General features: G+C 35.8%; 1 protein-coding gene across 1 annotated transcript; it reads right to left on the reverse strand.

The window, feature by feature from the left end:
* Positions 1-8011: 8011 nt before the first annotated feature.
* On the reverse strand, positions 8012-25284 carry LOC117337992 (protein IMPACT-B-like). The gene is made up of 10 exons (XM_033899153.1): positions 25149-25284; positions 23590-23718; positions 22318-22370; positions 20248-20310; positions 19871-19956; positions 13250-13369; positions 10994-11088; positions 10278-10436; positions 9487-9621; positions 8012-8779 (listed from the first exon to the last, which is right to left on the reverse strand). Exons 1-10 carry the CDS (start codon positions 25173-25175, stop codon positions 8735-8737), a joined length of 912 nt encoding a protein of 303 aa, XP_033755044.1. The 5' UTR covers positions 25176-25284; the 3' UTR covers positions 8012-8734.
* Between the last annotated feature and the right edge of the window lie 199 nt (positions 25285-25483).

Consider the following 25483-nt stretch of genomic DNA (forward strand, 5'->3'; position numbering starts at 1 on the left):
ATTGTCAGTATAGTAAGATACACCCTTAACTATTATTCGTTTGATTCTGAACGCCAACATTACTGTGTAAGTTATTGCCACGTATCTAGTTTTAATGAAATAATCATAAGGGTGCATGTAACTTGTCACAATTTTCAGTAGTTTTCAACAAATACATAATACAACAAAGTACTAAAACGTAAAAGCTGTGTCAATTTGTAATTGAGTTTATCAAGAATTCGATAACCAACAATATCAGGTTATCAGATGACCAACGGTCATTAACACAACTGAACATAGAGAGGATGGGTCCTTATTCCTAGTTTTCTCTATTTTTTCTGTCCGGATCTGGAGTTTGTCTTATTACCGACGTGTGTTATGTCTTATTACCGACGTGTGTTATGTCTTATTACCGACGTGTGTTATGTCTTATTACCGACGTGTGTTATGTCTTATTACCGACGTCTGTTATGTCTTATTACCGACGTCTGTTATGTCTTATTATCGACGTCTGTTATGTCTTATTACCGACGTCTGTTATGTCTTATTACCGACGTCTGTTATGTCTTATTACCGACGTCTGATATGTCTTATTATCGACGTCTTTATGTCTTATTACCGACGTCTGTTTTGTCTTATTACCGACGTCTGATATGTCTTATTACCGACGCCTGTTATGTCTTATTACCGACGTCTGTTATGTCTTATTACCGACGTCTGCTATGTCTTATTACCGACGTGTGTTATGTCTTATTACCGACGTCTGCTATGTCTTATTACCGACGTCTGTTTTGTCTTATTACCGACGTGTGTTATGTCTTATTACCGACGTGTGTTATGTCTTATTACCGACGTGTGTTATGTCTTATTACCGACGCCTGCTATGTCTTATTACCGACGCCTGTTATGTCTTATTAGCGACGTCTGTTACGTCTTATTACCGACGTGTGTTATGTCTTATTACCGACGCCTGCTATGTCTTATTACCGACGCCTGCTATGTCTTATTACCGACGTGTGTTATGTCTTATTACCGACGCCTGCTATGTCTTATTACCGACGTGTGTTATGTCTTATTACCGACGTGTGTTATGTCTTATTACCGACGCCTGCTATGTCTTATTACCGACGTCTGTTACGTCTTATTACCGACGTCTGTTATGTCTTATTACCGACGTCTGTTATGTTTTACTAACGACGTCTGTTATGTCTTATTACCGACGTGTTATGTCTTATTACCGACGTCTGTTATGTCTTATTACCGACGTCTGTTATGTCTTATTACCGACGTCTGTTATGTCTTATTACCGACGTCTGTTATGTCTTATTACCGACGTCTGTTATGTTATTACCGACGTCTGTTATGTCTTATTACCGACGTCTGTTATGTCTTATTACCGACGTCTGTTATGTCTTATTACCGACGTCTGTTATGTCTTATTACCGACGTCTGTTATGTCTTATTACCGACGTCTGTTATGTCTTATTACCGACGTCTGTTATGTCTTATTACCGACGTCTGTATGTCTTATTACCGACGTCTGTTATGTCTTATTACCGACGTCTGTTATGTCTTATTACCGACGTCTGTTATGTCTTATTACCGACGTCTGTTATGTCTTATTACCGACGTCTGTTATGTCTTATTACCGACGTCTGTTATGTCTTATTACCGACGTCTGTTATGTCTTATTACCGACGTCTGTTATGTCTTATTACCGACGTCTGTTATGTCTTATTACCGACGTCTGTTATGTCTTATTACCGACGTCTGTTGTGTCTCATTACCGACGTCTGTTATGTTATTACCGACGTCTGTTATGTCTTATTACCGACGTCTGTTATGTCTTATTACCGACGTCTGTTATGTCTTATTACCGACATCTGTTATGTCTTATTACCGACGTCTGTTATGTCTTATTACCGACGTGTGTTATGTCTTATTACCGACGTCTGTTATGTCTTATTACCGACGTCTGTTATGTCTCATTACCGACGTCTGTTATGTCTTATTACCGACGTCTGTTATGTCTTATTATCGACGTCTGTTATGTCTTATTACCGACGTCTGTTATGTCTTATTACCGACGTCTGTTATGTCTTATTACCGACGTCTGTTATGTTTATTACCGACGTCTGTTATGTCTTATTACCGACGTCTTGTATGTCTTATTACCGACGTCTTGTATGTCTTATTACCGACGTCTGTTATGTTATTACCGACGTGTGTTATGTTATTATCGACGTGTGTTATGTCTTATTACCGACGTGTGTTATGTCTTATTATCGACGTGTGTTGTCTTATTACCGACGTCTGTTATGTCTTATTACCGACGTCTGTTATGTCTTATTAGCGACGTCTGTTATGTCTTATTACCGACGTCTGTTATGTCTTATTACCGACGTGTGTGGTCTTATTACCGACGTGTGTTATGTCTTATTACCGACGTGTGTTATGTCTTATTACCGACGATCTGATATGTCTTACTTACCGACGTCGTGTACGTCTTATTACCGACGTTGTTATGTCTAATTACCGAACGTGTAGTCTTATTACCGAACGTCTGTTATGTCTTATTACCGACGTCTGTTATGTCTTATTACCGACGTTGGTTATGTCTTATTACCGACGGTTATGTCTTATTACCGACGTCTGTTATGTCTATTATCCGACGTCTGTTATGTCTTATTAACCGACGTTTTGTTATGTCTTATTACCGACGTCTGTTATGTCTTATTACCGACGTCTGTTATGTCTTATTACCGACGTCTGTTATGTCTTATTACCGACGTGTGTTATGTCTTATTACCGACGTCTGTTATGTCTTATTACCGACGTCTGATATGTTTTACTACCGACGTCTGTAACGTCTTATTACCGACGTTTGTTATGTCTAATTACCAACGTGTCATGTCTTATTACCGACGTCTGTTATGTTATTATCGACGTCTGTTATGTCTTATTACCGACGTTTGTTATGTCTTATTACCGACGTCTGTTATGTCTTATTACCGACGTCTGTTATGTCTTATTACCGACGTGTTATGTCTTATTACCGACGTCTGTTATGTTATTATCGACGTGTGTTATGTCTTATTACCGACGTGTGTTATGTCTTATTACCGACGTCTGTTATGTCTTATTACCGACGTGTGTTATGTCTTATTACCGACGTGTGTTATGTCTTATTACCGACGTGTGTTATGTCTTATTACCGACGTCTGTTATGTCTTATTACCGACCTCAGTTAGGCCTACATGGCAACCTGCCGTCTTCTGACGCTGTTCAATAATAAACATTATTTAGATCTTCACAACCTTTATGCTACATATATACTGGGCAAATATCATGATCCTATTCCTCTTGGCTAACGAAAAAAACCTGTTTAGATATTTTGATACAGATGACCTTGAAACTATTTTCTTAGTTTTTTGGAATTCATTGACATATTAAAGTATGTCAAGGCCATTTATCCAAGACATCATACTCAGGAAATAGCGACTTATCACGGTCATACATAATGAAATATAGCGATATAGGAGTCCATACCTTGAACTTTGCTGTTTACAGATTTATTTTCGTGATTTGAGGGCACTTAATTATTCTGAACTAAGGGAAACTCAAAGTTTATTCTTTCTAATCAAATTTCATATCTGATAATAAATGCCATCTTCAAAAGTGTTTTTTACAGTTAAAAGTCATCTTAATACCAATTCTCCATGTTCATCATCGAAATGGCATGCACAACTGTATTACAGCTTTGTAGGGAGTTTAATATCGTGTGATCTAATTGATTTCACGAGGATTGTCTATTCAATGTCAATGACTGCCAAATTTGATAAATACTTATCGGCGAGAAGGTACAAAAATCGTCCTTCGAAAAAATAAATAAATAAAAAGAAAGATGATAGCGTAGATGGGTACCTTGAATACTTTCCAAGAAACTGAGCTGAACGCAACTTCTTTATAACGGAGTCGGGTTTTGTTTCTCTCATTGTTAATTGTAACAAGATCAACAAGTGCAATCAATGATTGCCAAAGCTCACCGGCGGCACCAATCACACTATGCATTCATTTTTTATGTATGTATAAGCATGTCATTTTGAAATTGTATTTAACATACTATCGCTCCTAGACCTCTAATGGATGTATAAACCAAATAAGAAGGGTGTGGACTTACAAGCTTTCCAAAATCTAACCCCCAAAATCTTTAAAGTGGGTTTTTGTTCCAAAGAAATTAAGTCCAATAAATGGTAAAATGGCAAAAAAAAATCACAATTTTTTCTGCATGATTTTGCCACAACATCACTCCTGGATCTCTAATGAATATATAAACCAAATTAGAAGGGCGATAGGTGTATACTTTTGGACTTACCCCCAAAACTTTGAAGTGAGTTTTGGTGCCAAAAAAAGGCAACAAAATGATAAAATTCGAAAAAGTCACAATTTTTTTCTGCATGATTTTGCTATAACATCACTCCTAGACCTCTAATGAATGTATATTCCAAATTAGAAGGGTGTGAGGTGTATACCTTTGGACTTACAAACTTTCCAAAAACTTACCCCAAAAACTTTAAAGTTTTGGGGTGGGACGACTCGTAACCGGTGAGCTAAAAATGGATATTGAAAGCAAACTAAGCTGAAATATTTAACTAAATAGCCAATATTAATACCTGCTGAAATTTGATAGATTATACAATTCATTGTTCACCGTTTCAACTACAATACCTAGCCTTGATAAAATTGAAACAATAATTACTTGTATGATTTCACTAGAAGAGTTTCAAAGTTACGGTACTACATTTCATACAAATCGTATGAAATGACAATATCAATAATATTCTCCATATGATACCCGTATCAGAATATATATACATGTATTTTGGTTTGCAATTTCATAAATGTACTTGATCTCAATCCCACACTTGAGCCACCGATTACAGGGTTATTTGGTTTTTAAGTACATCTGAACCTGTATATAATGTAGGTTATGATAAAAGAGTTCAGTGAGGTAGCAAAGACGATATCGGCATAGTATTCAATTCAATTCAGTATCAATCACCTGCTACTAATCATTTATATTGATCATAGCTCAATGCCTCTTCATTATAATAAAATTAAGCCAATTTTTTTTTTATTTGAACGAATATAGCCCTTCATCATACATTTAACAGATCTTGTTTGTTTGGAAGTCATTTAAATATTTCAAGCATGTCAAATGACAACTGACCAATGGTAATGACTATGTCTCTTGGTTATTGAGAAGAAATCTATAAAATTATTTTGAAACATTTGACACTGTGCCCTTTGAAGAAGGACAATGCCATTCACTTTTAGTAGCCCTCATCCAATCATCCTTCTGGCCCAATATCATATCACATGCCTCTTGCTTATTCAGAAAAAAAATTCCTCTGTGACCCTGAAAATAGGTCAAGGTTCTTCATAGGAGCAAACTTCGTAGTTATTCATCCCAACATGCTACTATGCTGTCCCAATATCATGAGTTTGGACCTATTGGTTAGAGACAAGCCATTCATATCTTTTAACACATTTGACCCCCGAAATTTACTTTGATACTAGGCCAAGGTCATTCTTTTGAACAAACTCAATAGCCGTCCATCCCAGCATACTACATGTCCAAATACCATTACACTAGGCCTTCTGGTTATTGAAAAGAATTTATTCAAATGGAAAAAAATTGCCAATGTATGCATAGTTGTGGGATTTTGCACCTGGGCGTTAACTCATTAATAGCTGAATGTCTCCTCAATGGAGACACAGAAGACCCCCCCCCCCCCCCCCCCCCAAATAAAATAAATAAAAAAAAATAAATAAATAAATAAATAAATAAACATATAAATAAATAAAGTAAAGACAGAAAAAAATTAAGTTCTTTGTCTTACAAAATCAGGGACTCAGCAGGTATATTTCTTTACAGGAAGATCCAATAGAGATATATAACTAACAAGCATTTTCTAAAAAAATATTTGTGATTTTACTGAAAAGGATGACAACAGGATCAGCAATAATAGGTCAAACAAACAATAGGACATTGATTAGATTCGTATCCATCTTATCGTCATTGTAAAGTACATATATACACACATGGAGATGGTCGCAGCGTCATGATTACCTCCCCTGCACTACATACACCTTTGTACTGTATGGTATCAAACTGCAGTCTAAGTGGAAGCCAAAGTCCAGATCTGCCTTATATGTACATTGTGTATCCCAAACTTGTGTGCATTATATCATGCATTTAAATTGAAATGAAACAGTTGACATAAACAAAATCTACTTGACTTTAAACCTGGTAGAAATGGGCATAGGACCTCTACAGATCCCCACACCACTCTGCATGTGTATTAATGTTATATCCATATATAGAATGTTTAGTAGGGACCTGTTTTGTCATGCTCCTTTACTCTGTTAAATTTCAATTTCAATATTTGAAGAAAATTTCATACTGTTAAAATGTCATTAAACGACTTTTCTTTACTTTTTAAAATGTTCTGTTTCAGATGCAATGAGACTGAAGTAGTACAAGCATGTTGAATGTTATGACCTCTGTAAAATGCTTTCAGGATATTTCTCACAAAATAACACACGTTTTTTATAGAACAATAGTAAAAAAATGTTCAACAAGGATGGATAGTATTGCAACAGCAATATGTACCTATTCATTTCCCATTTTTTTTTGAAAAATGGTTTTTCGAAAAAAACAAATGTGGGATGCACAACTACATGTTATACTGATCATGTATACCAAGTTTCGTTAAGATCGGAGTAGTACTTTAGAAGGAGTTGTCCGGACAACTATTGCATGACAGACAGACGGACAGACGGACGGACGGTAAACCTCTAGTCCCCTCGTTTTTCAAACGGCAGGGGACTAATAAAGTAGATGTTGAATGTCCAAGTCATTATGGTATCTAGTGCTATTTAATCCTGTCATTCTTGGTTAAGGAACCATCGACACAGTCTTGCTTTTTTCTATGGTGATTTTAATATGAACTTCATTGTTTTTCATCCTTAAAAATTCTGCATGCACAGTAATATAGCACCCAGCTGTTCCAAGTTAAAACAAACCCTCTTGTATATCTTCCCCATTCCACATCACTGAGGTATCAACAACCAAAATTAGAAAAAAAGCAATAAATAAACATTCTGGTTAAATACATACAGTGTTAACAAAAATGGAATATTTCCATAACATTACATACAAATGTAAAAATCTTTTTTTTTTCAGATCGTAACAACAGTCTAGGTACCCTAGATATAAACAAAATTTGGACACCATTGACGGTTGACATGCGCAACTTACACACTTCAATTTTTTGCATTATCCTCATCAACAGTCAGGTATACAGTTGAGTGTAGACTAAAGGTTATACCCAAGTGCACTCCGAGTGCACTCCATTTGGACTTGGAGTGCACTCCGTTTGGACTCCAGGTAAACTTGGAGTGCACTCCGAGTGGACTCCAAGTCTACCTGGAGTCCTATAAGACACCATGTCTACCTCAGTTCTATAATCAGACTATATCATACATACATGTATATTAATACTTTGATACTTTAATATAATTTACATATAGATAAATAGATTTTTACAAATTACTTTTGTTCTGTTAATATTACTATTAACATTTGTTTAGTCTCATAGGAATATTTATTTTATTGTTAATACATGGTAATAATGCCTACATGTTAAATTTATATTTATTAATATCCATAAAAGACAGTTATACAATTTATGCTATAATCAGGTTTCTATGAAAGTTAATTGCTTATTATTTCATATTTTATAAAGATGTAAGTAAATTGTAGTTCATTTTATTAAGGAATTGAAAAGTATTTCAGTTAAAATATTTATTACTGTACATCTATCATGACTGTAAAGGAAGTTTAGATAATGTATCTATATTTTGTTATTAATTATTCAAAATATTGAAAGTTTACAGTATTTAAGGAATGATGTGTTTCTCTACATATATGTACTCAGTTAATACTGTGCATGAAATATATATATTTTTTGTTTTACCGCGGTACATCATTACTGAAATACATAGCAGTCATCAAATATGTTAAAAATAAAAATACTTTCACATTTAATAAGTGTTTGCTAAAATAAAGTAATTCACAAAATGATAAAACAATGCTAGGTTGATTTGAAACAGGATGAATCAAATACTGTCCAAAGTCAAATATCTTTCATAAAGTCATTCATGTCAAACAGAGGAATTTTCTTCTAACAGCTTAATTTATTTTGTGTACAGTCATGTATCTGTCAGAATATCATTCATACAGTCAAAAATCCTCCAGAGAGTCATAAACAAGGTCAAATATCTAGATACAGTCAGAAATCCTCCACAGAGTCATAAACAAGGTCAAATATCTAGATCTGTAAGAGTAAAATATCATTCATACAGTCAGAAATTCTGAATTTTAGTCAAATAGCTGTCAGAAAAAAATACCCTTCCTCCAGTCAGAAATCCTTCATACAGTATAATACCCTTCATACAGTCAGAAATCTTTCATACAGAAAAATACTGGTGAAATATCTGATTCTGTATGATTTAAGCAGGTCATACTATGGCCAATATCAGGTTGGCCTAGCATCTTAATTATAGACCAAATCACTATTCTTATTGCACTGCAGAATTCCAAACATAACTGGACCAATTTGGTCTCCACACAAACTCTCCCTTACATTCATATATTAATTTATTAGTGTAATATACAATTAAAGCTTCGTCATCGTTTCTTTTTTCCGCCACTTTTAGGTCCTTTCTTTGAATCCTGAAAACAAAATCAAATCAGATTGAACATTCTATATCATGTTTTTGAAATCTAAATGTAGAAAGAGCACCAAACCTCACTGTTAACCTTTTTTAATTACTGTAGTTATTAATAGTACTAGTAAATGCAATATTAGAACTATGAAAACCTCAAAAATATTAACCACATTGATTACTAAGAATTCAAATAATTAATATTGACCTGAATTAAGGGTATATTAATTTATTGTCTTTCTCAGTAAAGATAATTCTGCCCACCCTCCTGCATTAGTAAGCTGTTTTAATTTTCAAGGTATCCTGTATTTAAACTAAACAAAAAGTCTGTAAAACATAAATGCCCTCGTTGCTACTTGTTATCCCTAAATAAAAATAAAAATTAATCGGAACGCAACTCGACTCAATGTGAGCAGAAGGGACAGGACGGACTTGGGCAATGCTATATGCCCCCCCACCACCCCATTTTATGGTGGGAGCATAAACATGAACACTGCCGTTGTCTTTGCATCTATTGTACAAAAATATACATATATCAAAATGTAACGAGTTTTATTAAATTAGGAAAATATATAAATTTTGAGCCTCTCTTTGGTGGCCATCTTGAATCCTATACCAGTATATCTGTAATGGTGGGTGCATAAAATGATTTTAATAAACATATTTGTCATTAGGTCACCCATTTTTACTATAGTGACGTTTTCGAGTTCTTACTTTCGACTTGATGTAACCCTGTACATCTAGCAGTACCCTTGCAGCATTGTTGATGTGTTTGAAGCGATCAGGGCCAAGAAGTATGCCTCCGTACCACCTGGAAACTACGACCATTACGTTCTCAGTATCCAAGATCTGTCACAAAAAATACAAACAGCTATAAGTTGACCATGAAACACCTTTTCATAATAGAAAAACCAGAATTTACTTGGGCTGAATAAACGACCGCTTTCAAAACACATGAACATCACCAATGAATAAAACCTTGAAAAAATGAATAACATTGCTGATTTCATAAATGAATATATAATAATATATGTACAAGAAAATGCACACATACATGCACACAGTGTACAGAATAGTGTACATGGCAGACTTATAGGGTATATTGTAGAGGAGCAATCATTTAGTACATAATATTCATAGTCTCCATGAACATATATACCCAATAAGACCCTCCCATACATCACATCATGTGCCTGTGAATTAGTTCCCCCACACTTGTGACTCAAAAATAATTTTTCTTCAAATCTAATGGCAGTCCCTTTACATTGTCAACAAGAATAAACAGAACTGTTTATAATTGTTGTATAATTTTTATTTTATATTTTTGGGTATAAAATTGGCAACATAAGAAGAGTTAATTCAAAACTGGACAAATTTAAGATTGGAAATCATGATTAGAGGTCTTGGAGTCAGAAACAAAAAAATTACAACATGACAGGACTTCAAATGTTAGAGAAGAGTTAGAACTGTTTTTCAGGTAAGGGGAGATAATTTGAACACTGCACCTGTAACAAGTGGAGCATTCGTGAGCCAGCATTGGTTTCACCGTCGTCCTCACAGCCCTGGTAAACCGTACCGCCCTGGCAGATTCTGTAGGCATATATGTTGTGTGTAGCATTGGCAATCTTCTTATTTTGATAGAGAGTGTCCAGCACCTGTTTTACCTAGAGATAGTAATTTATTTAAGTTGAGACTTAATTAATTCATATACCTGTAAATAGTATTGTTAAAATTTGTCATATTTTTGGCTTTTGTATGTTTGCAGGGGAAATCTGACGCTGAGTCCCATTGTCGTAGCTGGTGGCTAGTCCTCACTGAACAAAATATGGGACAGGAGAGGAATAAATATAAGCTTATAGTTTGTTTTCAATTCCTACTCATAGATGTAATTGTATTGTGATGTTAGTGTTTTTGAATAAAATATTGTTTAAACTAAAATATGGGAAGCCTATAGCAATTGTTACTAAGTAAAGCATTTTGCCAAAGGATAAATCGATGACAATTAGTTACAGGTACCTCTATAGATAAACATACATATTACATAATCACAAGAACTTTAGCATGGTTATCCCTTACATATATCCAAATAACATGACAACTGTATCAGATTCTGTTAGAATAAAACATTTAGTCACCACATACCACGTAAATATACTGAATTCATGAAACTATATATGTATGAGTATATAATATTCTTCACAAATACAAATTATAACTGTACCTGTTTTTTATGAATCACTGGGGCAAGATGACCTTGAAACGTACTCTTCCTATCTATAATGGGTTCCCCGCTAGTGATGGGTGGGCACTCCATCACTGAGAAATAAGACACTATCATGAAAACTTCATAGATTGAACTTGTTAGCTATCAAAATACATAATTATGATATTCAACATATATACATACATACAGTATGGGTTTATGTATGACCCAAGGTAGGATCGGGCTTATTGTAAGACTACAAAATACATCGAGTATATTAATAGCATAATAGTGAAGTGCAATAGACATACTGGAAGGCCTTGTTACTTAGCAATGACTTATCAATAAGATAAGTTAGATTTAATATCACAAGACTTTTTTAGACATATATGTTCTTGGAAAAAGTTCTTTTGTTGCGGACTTCTCATTTAAATAGACGATTCAAGCAATTGCATTTAACCATGTACTGGGTAATTATGAGCAAAATCTGAAGGTTGTTTTTTTATAGTTTTGTGCAATCTAATTAAAATCTAGATGGTCATTTTCACCAAGTTACATGAACATCTAACAACATCCCATAAGGGGTCACGTCCGGATGACCTTTTGGATTAGCCAATCAAATGACTACTTCCACAATCTTGGAAGTGAATTTTATATGTCCGAATTAGCATGACTAGAGTGCATAGCATGCATAGCATGAATAATCTGTCAATTTGTTCAAGTTATTTAGTCCTACATAGCATATAGCTATATACATGTTGTGCCAAAATGGTTTGCTTAAGATGCATGCTGTGGCGAAATCGTTTGCTTCGAAGACATCACCAAATTCACAATTCGCCCTGAAAGTGAAATACACACATCTCAAAGGTCATCAGAACATGACCCCTTATGGGATGTTGTTAGATGTTCATGTAATGTAGTAAAATTGACCATCTAGATTTTAATTAGATTGAGTTTTGTGTGGTCATATCTGAATTCAGAGGTGAAGATGAATCTAAGTTTATTATGAAGCAGTTTGCAAAGAAACAAAGCAACAGGAGTGATTCCCCCTTAAATACAATAAAGGTGAAAATATTCAAAATTGTGAGCCTCACATTGTTGCCTCTCCTACATAATTACAGGGTATATTGGATTTTAGTTATTGTGCAAAAGTTCAATCTTAATTGTAACACATCATTTCATTCCTTGGTGTCTTGACTCTGAGATCAAATGAAAGACTAAAACAGAACCAAAATAAAACTAGAAAATGTCTCTAAGACATAAATGCCCCAGCTGTCAATTAACACCCAAAAACACCACATTGGTGAGCATCGCATCAGCAGTCTTAAGATGAGCTAGTTATACTGCATCAGGACTTGACAGGACCGGATGGGACGGACATGGGTAGCACTATATGCTCCTCGATTTTATGGCTGGGCATAAAAATATGTTTCACTGACATCAATGAATGTCTGCCACTATATCTCACAAAACACAGGGTAAGAGAAAAATAATCATTCACACCTTGTGAGTGAGACAGGGGGATCTAAAACCTCAGGGTAAGATGCTTAAGCTGCCATATAAGCACTCAGCAAGCCTCTTGAAATTGGCAACGAAAGAATTGTCCCCTCAGGTTGAGAACCTCCTGTCTCGCGCCCAAGGTGGTGAAAGATTCTATTAATCAATCTTAAATTTGATTATACACCACCAGGGACCAAGGGAATCTTCTACATGACTGTGTAATTTGAGAAATTTCTATGCAGGACATTTGCAGGAATACAATAGCAACTTTCAATTGTCAAAATAATTTTCAAGAGGGCGACGTGTCAGCCATCATCTTTATTTGATCAGTTTAATATTTGATAATGCAAAGCTATAGACCATAGCGACCAGTACATACAAAATGTAAGAAAAAAACACTGACACTTTCTGAGAAATACGAGAAAAAATCTATAACTGTCAAAATTGAAAATAGCAGGTGAAAGCTATTTTGTTTTCTGATCAATCTCCAAATTGAACTTGCACAACTATGGACCAAATGAAACCTACATATGAAATTTAAGAAAGATCATTCTCGTACTTTCTTAGAAATAGGGGTAATAAGGATTATTCATGGATGGATGGACTTTGAAAGAAAGATGACAAAGCACGATTTGAATAGCCTACCATCTGATGATGACTGGTTTATAAAATATTAATGGGATGATATCATCAATATTTTACAAATATTGCTCATTCAAGCCGTGGACTGGAAACGTTTGGTCCCAGCAGGGAGTTTTAGGATATACAGTATACCTTCTCCATCATCTGGTTGTTCCACTGTTGTGATCACCAATTCAGACAGATCAAATTCAAAGTCGTTTTCGTCTTCATCACTGACAGCTGATGCCGAATTTGAAGTACGAGGTGAAGAATCTGACATTTAAAAAAAGTTGCACTTAATAATTTGTAGAATCAGGAACCTGGGTTAAAAGATATTCATATTGTCGATTATTGCATCTGTTATATTTCCATGTGAAGTTATAAAATAAACTTTCTACGCTGTATACAACGTCCTTCAAATGTCAGCTTAACCAGGATTTAATATGTAATAAACAGGAATAAAATGAACAAGAGGCCCATGGGCCTTAACGGTCACCTGAGATTTGAAATATTTCAGTTAATTTAATTTACCCTTTTTGAGCCCACCCATCAGCCCCTGGGGGTCAGTCAGGGCCAAAATGTGTGTACTATCAAACTGTCATCCCATGCTGATAATGTTAACCAAATTAGAATGAATTCCAATAGAAATCAAACAAATAATAGTCAAAAATGTGATTTCCCTATATAAACTATTGTAAAGTTTACCCCCTCCCCAGGGGCAAATATGAGACCCCAGGGTCATGAAGTTCATTACATTAGTAAAGCACCATAAGACCCTTCCACCTATGAAGAGTATTTGATTCTACCTTATTTGGGTCTTGAGAAGAAGATCTTTGAAATTTCAGTGTATTTGACCCTTTTTAGCCCCGCCCATCAGCCCCTGGGGGTCAGTCAGGGCCAACATGTGCATACCATCAAATTGCCATCCAAAGCTGATAATGTTAACAAAATTAGAATGAATTCCAATAGAAATCAAACAAATAATAGTCAAAAATGAGATTTCCGTATATAAACTATAGTAAAGTTAACCCCTTCCCCAGGGGCAAATGTGAGACCCCAGGGTCAGGAAATTCACAATTTTGGTAAAGCACCTTAAGACCCTTCAATCTATAAAGAGTATTTGATTCTATCATATCTGAGATTAAAGAAGAAGATTTTTGAAATTTCAGTCAATTTGACCTTTTTTAGACCCGCCCATCAGCCCCTGGGGGTCAGTCAGGGCCAACATGTGTATACCATCAAACTGCCATCACAAGCTAATAATGTTAACAAAGTAAAAATGAATTCCAATTGAAATCCAACAAATAATAGTAAAAAATGTGTTTTCCCTATATAAACTATAGTAAAGTTTACCCCCTCCCCAGGGGCAAACCTGAGACCCGAGGGTCATGAAATTCACAATTTTGGTAAAGCACCTTAAGACCCTTCCATCTATTAAGAGTGTTTGATTCCATCGTATCTGAGATTAAAGAAGAAGATTTTTGAAGTTTTAGTCAATTTGACCCTTTTTAGAGCCACCCATCAGCCCCTGGGGGTCAGTCAGGGCCAACATGTGCATACCATCAAATTGCCATCCAAAGCTGATAATGTTAACAAAATTAGAATGAATTCCAATAGAAATCAAACAAATAATAGTCAAAAATGAGATTTCCGTATATAAACTATAGTAAAGTTAACCCCTTCCCCAGGGGCAAATGTGAGACCCCAGGGTCAGGAAATTCACAATTTTGGTAAAGCACCTTAAGACCCTTCAATCTATAAAGAGTATTTGATTCTATCATATCTGAGATTAAAGAAGAAGATTTTTGAAATTTCAGTCAATTTGACCTTTTTTAGACCCGCCCATCAGCCCCTGGGGGTCAGTCAGGGCCAACATGTGTATACCATCAAACTGCCATCACAAGCTAATAATGTTAACAAAGTAAAAATGAATTCCAATTGAAATCCAACAAATAATAGTAAAAAATGTGTTTTCCCTATATAAACTATAGTAAAGTTTACCCCCTCCCCAGGGGCAAACCTGAGACCCGAGGGTCATGAAATTCACAATTTTGGTAAAGCACCTTAAGACCCTTCCATCTATTAAGAGTGTTTGATTCCATCGTATCTGAGATTAAAGAAGAAGATTTTTGAAGTTTTAGTCAATTTGACCCTTTTTAGAGCCACCCATCAGCCCCTGGGGGTCAGTCAGGGCCAACATGTGCATACCATCAAATTGCCATCCAAAGCTGATAATGTTAACAAAATTAGAATGAATTCCAATAGAAATCAAACAAATAATAGTCAAAAATGAGATTTCCGTATATAAACTATAGTAAAGTTTACCCCTTCCCCAGGGGCAAATGTGAGACCCGAGGGTCAGGAAATTCACAATTTTGGTAAAGCACCTTAAGACCCTCCATCTATTAAGAGTGTTTGATTCCATCATATCTGAGATTAAAGAAGAAGATTTTTGAAGTTTCAGTCAATTTGACCCTTTTTAGAGCCACCCATCAGCCCCTGGGGGTCAGTCAGGGCCAACATGTGTATACCACCATCAAATTGCCATCCAAAGCTGATAATGTTAACAAAATTAGAATTAATTCCAATAGAAATCCAACAAATAATAGTCGAAAATATGATTTCCCTATATAAACTATTGTAAAGTTTACCCCCTCCCCGGAGGCAAATGTGAGACCCCAGGGTCAGGAAATTCACAATTTTGGTAAAGCACCTTAAGACCCTTCAATCTATAAAGAGTATTTGATTCTATCATATCTGAGATTAAAGAAGAAGATTTTTGAAATTTCAGTCAATTTGACCTTTTTTAGACCCGCCCATCAGCCCCTGGGGGTCAGTCAGGGCCAACATGTGTATACCATCAAACTGCCATCACAAGCTAATAATGTTAACAAAGTTAGAATGAATTCCAATTGAAATCCAACAAATAATAGTAAAAAATGTGTTTTCCCTATATAAACTATAGTAAAGTTTACCCCCTCCCCAGGGGCAAACCTGAGACCCGAGGGTCATGAAATTCACAATTTTGGTAAAGCACCTTAAGACCCTTCCATCTATTAAGAGTGTTTGATTCCATCGTATCTGAGATTAAAGAAGAAGATTTTTGAAGTTTTAGTCAATTTGACCCTTTTTAGAGCCACCCATCAGCCCCTGGGGGTCAGTCAGGGCCAACATGTGCATACCATCAAATTGCCATCCAAAGCTGATAATGTTAACAAAATTAGAATGAATTCCAATAGAAATCAAACAAATAATAGTCAAAAATGAGATTTCCGTATATAAACTATAGTAAAGTTTACCCCTTCCCCAGGGGCAAATGTGAGACCCGAGGGTCAGGAAATTCACAATTTTGGTAAAGCACCTTAAGACCCTCCATCTATTAAGAGTGTTTGATTCCATCATATCTGAGATTAAAGAAGAAGATTTTTGAAGTTTCAGTCAATTTGACCCTTTTTAGAGCCACCCATCAGCCCCTGGGGGTCAGTCAGGGCCAACATGTGTATACCACCATCAAATTGCCATCCAAAGCTGATAATGTTAACAAAATTAGAATTAATTCCAATAGAAATCCAACAAATAATAGTCGAAAATATGATTTCCCTATATAAACTATTGTAAAGTTTACCCCCTCCCCGGAGGCAAATGTGAGACCCCAGGGTCAGGAAATTCACAATTTTGGTAAAGCACCTTAAGACCCTTCAATCTATAAAGAGTATTTGATTCTATCATATCTGAGATTAAAGAAGAAGATTTTTGAAATTTCAGTCAATTTGACCTTTTTTAGACCCGCCCATCAGCCCCTGGGGGTCAGTCAGGGCCAACATGTGTATACCATCAAACTGCCATCACAAGCTAATAATGTTAACAAAGTTAGAATGAATTCCAATTGAAATCCAACAAATAATAGTAAAAAATGTGTTTTCCCTATATAAACTATAGTAAAGTTTACCCCCTCCCCAGGGGCAAACCTGAGACCCGAGGGTCATGAAATTCACAATTTTGGTAAAGCACCTTAAGACCCTTCCATCTATTAAGAGTGTTTGATTCCATCGTATCTGAGATTAAAGAAGAAGATTTTTGAAGTTTTAGTCAATTTGACCCTTTTTAGAGCCACCCATCAGCCCCTGGGGGTCAGTCAGGGCCAACATGTGCATACCATCAAATTGCCATCCAAAGCTGATAATGTTAACAAAATTAGAATTAATTCCAATAGAAATCCAACAAATAATAGTCGAAAATATGATTTCCCTATACATAAACTATTGTAAAGTTTACCCCCTCCCCGGAGGCAACTGTGAGACCCCAGGGTCAGGAAATTCACAATTTTGGTAAAGCACCTTAAGACCCTTCAATCTATAAAGAGTATTTGATTCCATCATATCTGAGATTAAAGAAGAAGATTTTTGAAATTTCAGTCAATTTGACCTTTTTTAGACCCGCCCATCAGCCCCTGGGGGTCAGTCATGGCCAACATGTGTATACCATCAAACTGCCATCACAAGCTAATAATGTTAACAAAGTTAGAATGAATTCCAATTGAAATCCAACAAATAATAGTCAAAAATGTGATTTCCCCATATAAACTATAGTAAAGTTTACCCCTTCCCCAGGGGCAAACCTGAGACCCCAGGGTCATGAAATTCACAATTTTGGTAAAGCACCACAAGACCCTTCCATCTATGACGAGTGTTTGATTCCACCATATCTGAGAGTAGAGAAGAAGATTTTTGAAGTTTTAGTTAATTTGACCCGTTTTAGCCCTGCCCATTAGCCCCTGGGGGTCAGTCAGGGCCAACATGTGCATACCATCAATCTGTTATCTGATACTGATAATGTTAACCAAGTCAGAATGAATTCCAATAGAAATCCTACAAATAATAGTCAAAAATGTGATTTCCCTATATAAACTATAGTGAAGTTTACCCCCTCCCCAGGGGCAAACATGAGACCCCAGGGTCATTAAATTCACAATTAGTCAATTTGGCCCTTTTTAGCCCCGCCCCTCAGGCTCCTTGGGGGTGGGGACTATATAATTCACAATTTTGGTTGACCTTTAGCTATAAAAGCTTCCTGCCAAATTTCACTGAATTTGGTTTTAACGGGTTATAGAGACGAAGTTGAAAATGTAAATTGTTTACGGACGCACGACGGACGACGGACGACGACGGACAAAAGGGGATTAGAATAGGTCACTTGAGACTTTGTCTCAGGTGACCTAAAAATGTCCTGTCTGTTCTTCAGCTTAACCTAACAACCTCTCACTCTCTTTAAGGCAAGTTCCCATCAGCAAGCCTAAGTTTGATAATTAAGGTGACCTACTGTATATACTCTCCACTTTGACATTACGTCCTCCTACACAAAGTCTTCAGCAATGAAGATTAGTCACTACTAGAGCCCAGGATCTTAGTTCCAAGAAACCTGTCAATCTGGTCCATTGCATCATATCAGGAGGTATACTGTATATTTGGTAATATTTGTGGGGGATTTAATTTCACTATAGTCGCGTTCATTAGATATAGCGCAAAAATAAACACCTTTGAAAATTATATTATACACTGACATGTACAAATTAAAGTGTTAATCTTAGAATATTTACACTACAACAGATGGTTGTGCAAACTTAAATACCAGCAAGCTAGTCCCAACTGGGACAACCACGAAATAAATGCCCCGTGAAACTTAACAACTACACAGAGGTACTGCCTCTCTTTCATTATGTATCTATGTATACTTTGAACCTATTCAACTAGTAACCACTCCCTAACAAGATCCCTTGCTACTACATGTAGGTAAAAAGGAATTCCATCCATGCTGTGCATGTTATAAATATAATGAAATAAAATGAAAAATAAATGAAAAAATAAAATATAAAATAGCAGTTTTTTAGTTTGTTGACATCAGGTATTATTGTAGTATGCATTTTGTAATTATTCACTCAAAATATAGTCCCATTTTATCAACATGACTGACTATCCTAGCTAAACTTTATCTATTTTTACAGAAATTGCACATACTAATCACTCTTGTTGGTCCCGACCGAAGCCTGTGAGGGGTCTCAGTGTGGGAGGAAACGGGAGTACCTGGACAAAACCCATGTGGTGGGGCAGGTGACCCCACAACCCCTTTACTGTCTAGTGTCCGATTGGGGAATCGAACCCTGTGAACTGTGCCACCTAACCAACTGACTATCCTTTGATAATGTACATGTACTGACACAACATTACATGATAACTAACCCAATATTGATAATGGTCTAGTTAGGCTTGAAATTACAAAACTTCTGGAATAAATCTCACAAATGACCAACCTGCAACATTGGCAATTATATTGCTTTGCCTGCATTTGCCATCTAAATTGACAATTCTGTTTAATCATTCACATTTACCACCTGCATGACTATCGTGTAGTTGTGCCTGCAGTATCATTAACATTAGCCTACCTGCATGACTATCGTGTAGTTGTGCCTGCATTATCATCAACATTAGGGCTATTTTCGTTTATTGCAGTCCAAACGTTTGGACGGGCTAGAACAGAGTTGTTTGTTTATGAAATAAGGGTGGACCTGGTGATATTTCGTTGTTTACAGACCGTGAGACGAGCTTTGACAAAGATTTTCAAGGCCTGCAATAACATCTGCAGGTCCATCAAGATATATGCCCGAAATATTACATATAAAAACAGATGAACCAGTTTGTTCGCATAAACAAACAGGCCCTTGCATACCTGAATGACTATCGTCTAGTTGTGCCTGCATTATCATCAATATTAGCCTACCTGAATGACTATCGTCTAGTTGTGCCTGCACTACTTCCCGGATTCGTTCAATCCACAGATAGATGATGCTTTCTCCAAGGTTTTCACTGTGTATTGTAACAAAGAGAATAACTTACAATAATGATCAGAGAGTGTAATATGTCAGCACTTGGTAAATTCATTAAGCAGAAAGCATGATAAAATTCATATCAGATGAATGATTTTTCAATCAATAAACAGTTGCATGTGTATTTATTGTTGCATTGCATAGAGTCACCTGAATTTCTGTATGTCACTTCTCCCATTTTTTAAGTCATATGAGATCGGGCAAAAACTGATATCGTTTTCTGTACTACCATTGATAAATTAAGACCTTTTAATGGTCTTCAGTCACTTACCAGTAGATATCTGCTAAAGAATCTTCTAATGTCTGTTTTTCCTCTCGCCGCAGCCAAGGTGCCCTGGTGAGTGACAGAAAGTTATCACTTAATTACAATGTATAATATACGTGTATCCCTACAATAATGAAAGGAATAAAAATTTTGATATAAGGGTGCTTTATTTGTTTGTATATGAATTATTACAGTTTATAAAGACTAATGAGTATTGAATTAAATATTAAAGAACATCACAATGTACCTAGTGATTTTTTTACCAGAAAGTGTCATACATGTAGTCATATCTATATTGCATTCATAGCTAAAATATGCCATTAAAACTATTCTGTATACAGTAATCAAGAGAGAATTAAAAAGATGCCCATCAACATGTAATATCAAAAACTGCAGCAATTCTCTCAATTAAATTGAAAAAAAAATTCTTTTCCTTTTTTTTTTTTGTTTATTTCATTTTTGGGATACCCCCTTAAGCAATAATATATATATAAAAAAAAAAAAAAAAGATACTTAAAAGAGTTACTCCCCTTGGAAAATTGTTCACGGAATCACAGATTCACACACAGCATTAGTGTCACTGAAAGCTTGGTTTAGCTTGTTTGATGACACTTGATTGTCATTTTTAAGAGGAATGGTTACATCTCCAAAACCTTTCTTTTTGACAGAATTCCTTAATAGTAGTAGTATAGTTAAAGTGATTGGTAAAGCAAACGTAAAGATGGGCAACTAATGACAGACACGACATGTAAGGCAAACATTTCAATTCTGCCTCACACACTACTCCTAGTATACTGTTGTTTGGGTTAATCGTCTTGTGAACACCCAGGGTCATTTTGAGGTGGGGTCTCCTTGTAGTAGCTGGTGGCTACACCTACTGAACAACATACAGGATGCCTGTCACATAACATCAAGATCTGGGTAAAGTGTCTTGCCGAAGTACACAACGACAACGGCACAAACTTGCCCATTTCTCAGCTTCCAAAGAAACACAAACTGACATAGGTAAGGAGCGTCAAACCATGCACCTTGGATCTTTACCCGAGGTTAAGAAGCTGACGCTCTAACCGCCCGAACCCTTGACTAATGTTCCAAGTTTGATCCAACAGAACCCTTGACTAATGTTCCAAGTTTGATCCGACCGAGCCCTCGACTAATGTTCCAAGTTTGATCCGACCAAGCCCTTAACTAATGATCCAAGTTTGATCCGACTGAGCCCTTGACTAATGTTCCAAGTTTGATCCAACAGAACCCTTGACTAATGTTCCAAGTTTGATCCGACTGAGCCCTTGACTAATGTTCCAAGTTTGATCCAACAGAACCCTTGACTAATGTTCCAAGTTTGATCCGACCAAGCCCTAATTGACTAATGTTCCAAGTTTGATCCGACCGAGCCCTCGACTAATGTTCCAAGTTTGATCCGACCAAGCCCTTGACTAATGTTCCAAGTTTGATCCGACCAAGCCCTTGACTAATGTTCCAAGTTTGATCCGACTGAGCCCTTGACTAATGTTCCAAGTTTGATCCGACCAAGCCCTAATTGACTAATGTTCCAAGTTTGATCTGACCAAGCCCTAATTGACTAATGTTCCAAGTTTGATCCAACCGAGCCCTTGACTAATGTTCCAAGTTTGATCCGACCGAACCCTCGACTAATGTTCCAAGTTTGATCCGACCAAGCCCTCGACTAATGTTCCAAGTTTGATCCGACTGAGCCCTTGACTAATGTTCCAAGTTTGATCCGACCAAGCCCTCGACTAATGTTCCAAGTTTGATCCGACCGAGCCCTCGACTAATGTTCCAAGTTTAATCCGACCGAGCCCTCGACTAATGTTCCAAGTTTGATGCAACCGAGCCCTCGACTAATGTTCCAAGTTTAATCCGACCGAGCCCTCGACTAATGTTCCAAGTTTGAACTTTGATCCATGATATCTATGTTAGTTTAATATGGCAGTGCTTTTTTCGCCTCTTCATATTTTTCCAATACCCAACTTTGTAACAGCATTTGTCCTGTGAAATACATCAGATGTTTAAATTTAATACATGTGTTGTACATTTCTGTAGAAAACTACTCACATTAACTGGTAAAGGGGAGGTGACTCTGTCGGATATCCAGGAGGCATGGTGATCTATAAGGACAAAATATAAAGAAAATCTTACTTGAATTTCCTTTTAATTTGAAATAAAAAAAAAGAAAATCTTAGAGCTTCTGATGTGGAAAAAGCTAAAAAATATATCCATCCCTTATTATCATTTCTTAAACAAAGATCAAAACAGTAATAGCAAGAAATCCCTTATTATTTTCATGCAAGTTAGTTCATGTTCCAAATATACTCCCCACCCATTATGAATGATTTATAACTAGCCTCACTTTAAACCTATACAGCATACAAACACCAGCATTAATATTGTTTGTGATGTTTTCAACATTGCCAAATTACGAAATTAAGGAATAATTTCATTGTTATCTACTGTGATTTTACTGTTACAACATGAATATAATAATACATTCGGATTGTTTATGGTTTATTTTGTTTAACATTATATAATGTCCTATCAACAGACAGGATCATTTAAGGACATGCCAGGTTTTGGAGGTGGAGGAAAACCGGAGTACCCGGAGAAAAACCACTGTCCTACGGTCATTACCAGGCAACTGCCCCACGTAGGTTTCGAACTCGCAACCCAGAGGTGGAGGGCTAGTGATAATGTGTCGGGACACCTTAACTACTCGGCCACCGTGGCCCCTTTAATACGTTCTGATGCAATTTTCAAAACTCAAAACTCTTATTCTTTCTGTATCAATATAGTGGCCAATCTATTAACTTTTACTAAAAAGCTGGGCAATTATATGGCAATCGTTAGTACACTTCATGGAATATAATAATACATTCTGATTGTTTATGGATTATTTTGTTTAACATTATATAATGTCCTATTAACAGACAGGATCATTTAAGGACATGCCAGGTTTTGGAGGTGGAGGAAAACCGGAGTACCCGGAGAAAAACCACCGTCCTACGGTCATTACTAGGCAACTGCCCCACGTAGGTTTCGAACTCGCAACCCAGAGGTGGAAGGCTAGTGATAATGTGTCGGGACACCTTAACTAGGTAAGCTTACCAGGAACGTATACATGGGCTTATGTACATTTGCGCCTGACTCTTGAAAATGTTTGTATGTTGAGTAAAGACATACGTATCAGAAATAAATTGACACCAACCATTCTAACATAAATGAAAATTAATCAATAGTGACTTGAAACAATGAATCATTTCCTCCCTAAATAAGGGCAGTATTTTGTGTGTGTTGATAATTGGTTTAGGCCTCGACGAGACAACAACATACTTCAACAGTAATGTTCCTGTGTGATTTAGGGTCTTCATTTCGCACTTGTATGCTGTAGATGTGAGCTTCCTCACTGATCACACACCAGTCCTCTCCATAAATAGCTGCTAAAGCTTCCACTTCCTCTTCCTGTAAAATACAATTCCACTATCATAATCTATCACATGTATTTGTATAAAGCAAAATCTAAGTTACAAGTATCAATGGTGCCAAGAATGCTGTTGATTAAATTTTTACATGTTCCGTATTTAAATTGTAAGTGCAACCATCCTCTTTCTCAGAACAAGAGATCCCTTGAGGGATCTTGGCATTCATTATTGAATGATCACGATTCCAATGGTCTCTACTTTTCTACTCTTTCCTCTTAATCATTTGAAAACAAGGTAAAGCTGCATTGTTATGAAATCAGAAAAGAATCCATCTAGAACTTTAAAAAATAATCTGAAAATCTGAAATCTGTAACATTATAAATCTATAGTTATGAAAATATTATATACCTGTAAATAGTTATAAAAACATTATATACCTATAGTTATAAAAAACATTATATACCTATAGTTTTAAAAACATTTGTAGTTAAACACATTATATACCTATAGTTATAAAAAACATTATATTCCTGTAGTTATAAAAACATTATATACCTCTAGTTATAAAAACATTATATACCTGTAGTTTTAAAAACATTATATACCTATGGCTATAAAAACATTACTTATAGTAATTCCCTTGACACAATAACAGCAGATAGATACACAGGAAGGGCGACGGAAGTGACATAGGTGATATTATGTATACAGCTTGATGTTTGAACAAATCGATCAGATTTCAGACAATGTTAGCCTAACTTGATATCCTTCTACAATTGTAGGTCTTGATTTGAGAATACTAGTATTCTGAATACACTCTTGTATGTCAGAACTTTTAGTTTTGGAAACAGTGGGTAGTCACTGACTGCAGATGTACAGTAAATCATAACATGTACATATTTATGTACATTATATCTCATACAAGATTAAGAGAAAATGAAATAAAACAAAAATACCAACATGAACATACAAATACTATTAATACAGTATACATATGTATAAAATGATTTATGATGCCAATTAACAACTCTAATGTATTTGAAAGTAACGCTCATAGAATTTTTCAATTTAAATCATGAAATAAAACAAAAATACACCCATGCACATACAAATACTACAATTCATATGGTTATTCATTCTGGCCAACAAGTCGTAAGCATTACTATATAATAATCACCATCAGGACGTAGCCTATATTTATAATAGGTATCTTAATTTTATCATTGAATTCAAAACTACGAATGCATGTGTACCAATGCAATCTGAGTACGGGATAACTACCATTTTTTTAGTCATCGAACAATAAACAGTGGCTTGTTGCTCCTGATACACGAATCGAGAGCATGTTCAGCATCTCTCGTGAACCACATGTAGTGCACAGTGCCACTGTGTAGTGTGTAGTAGACATAATCTACATGGACACGAAATGTTAAATAATTTCATGAACAAAGACCAGTTATAATCAAATACCTGTCTTGTACAGTTGTCATCTGACATTGTTTATCCTTGTTAAATCATATATGTTCTCGTAGACCACATGTCAAGTTCCTTATATTGTGACACATATTACACTACGGGCGCGGCCATTTTGTACAAACCACGTGATAAAATAAAAGTCACATGATCATGACTTCTGTTGCGTTTAGTGACGCGGTAAACTATATAGACTTAGCCTATGAGCTAATTTATCCCAAATGATAGTTTAAATCAAAGGCCTGAAAGGAACTCAGCTGTTAATATAACTATAACACTTCCGAATAACACTCAGAATTATGGTAACAGAAATTCACAATTCAAATTCGAAA

Source organism: Pecten maximus, chromosome 11 (assembly GCF_902652985.1).
Source record: "Pecten maximus chromosome 11, xPecMax1.1, whole genome shotgun sequence".
Lineage (NCBI taxonomy): Eukaryota > Metazoa > Mollusca > Bivalvia > Pectinida > Pectinidae > Pecten > Pecten maximus.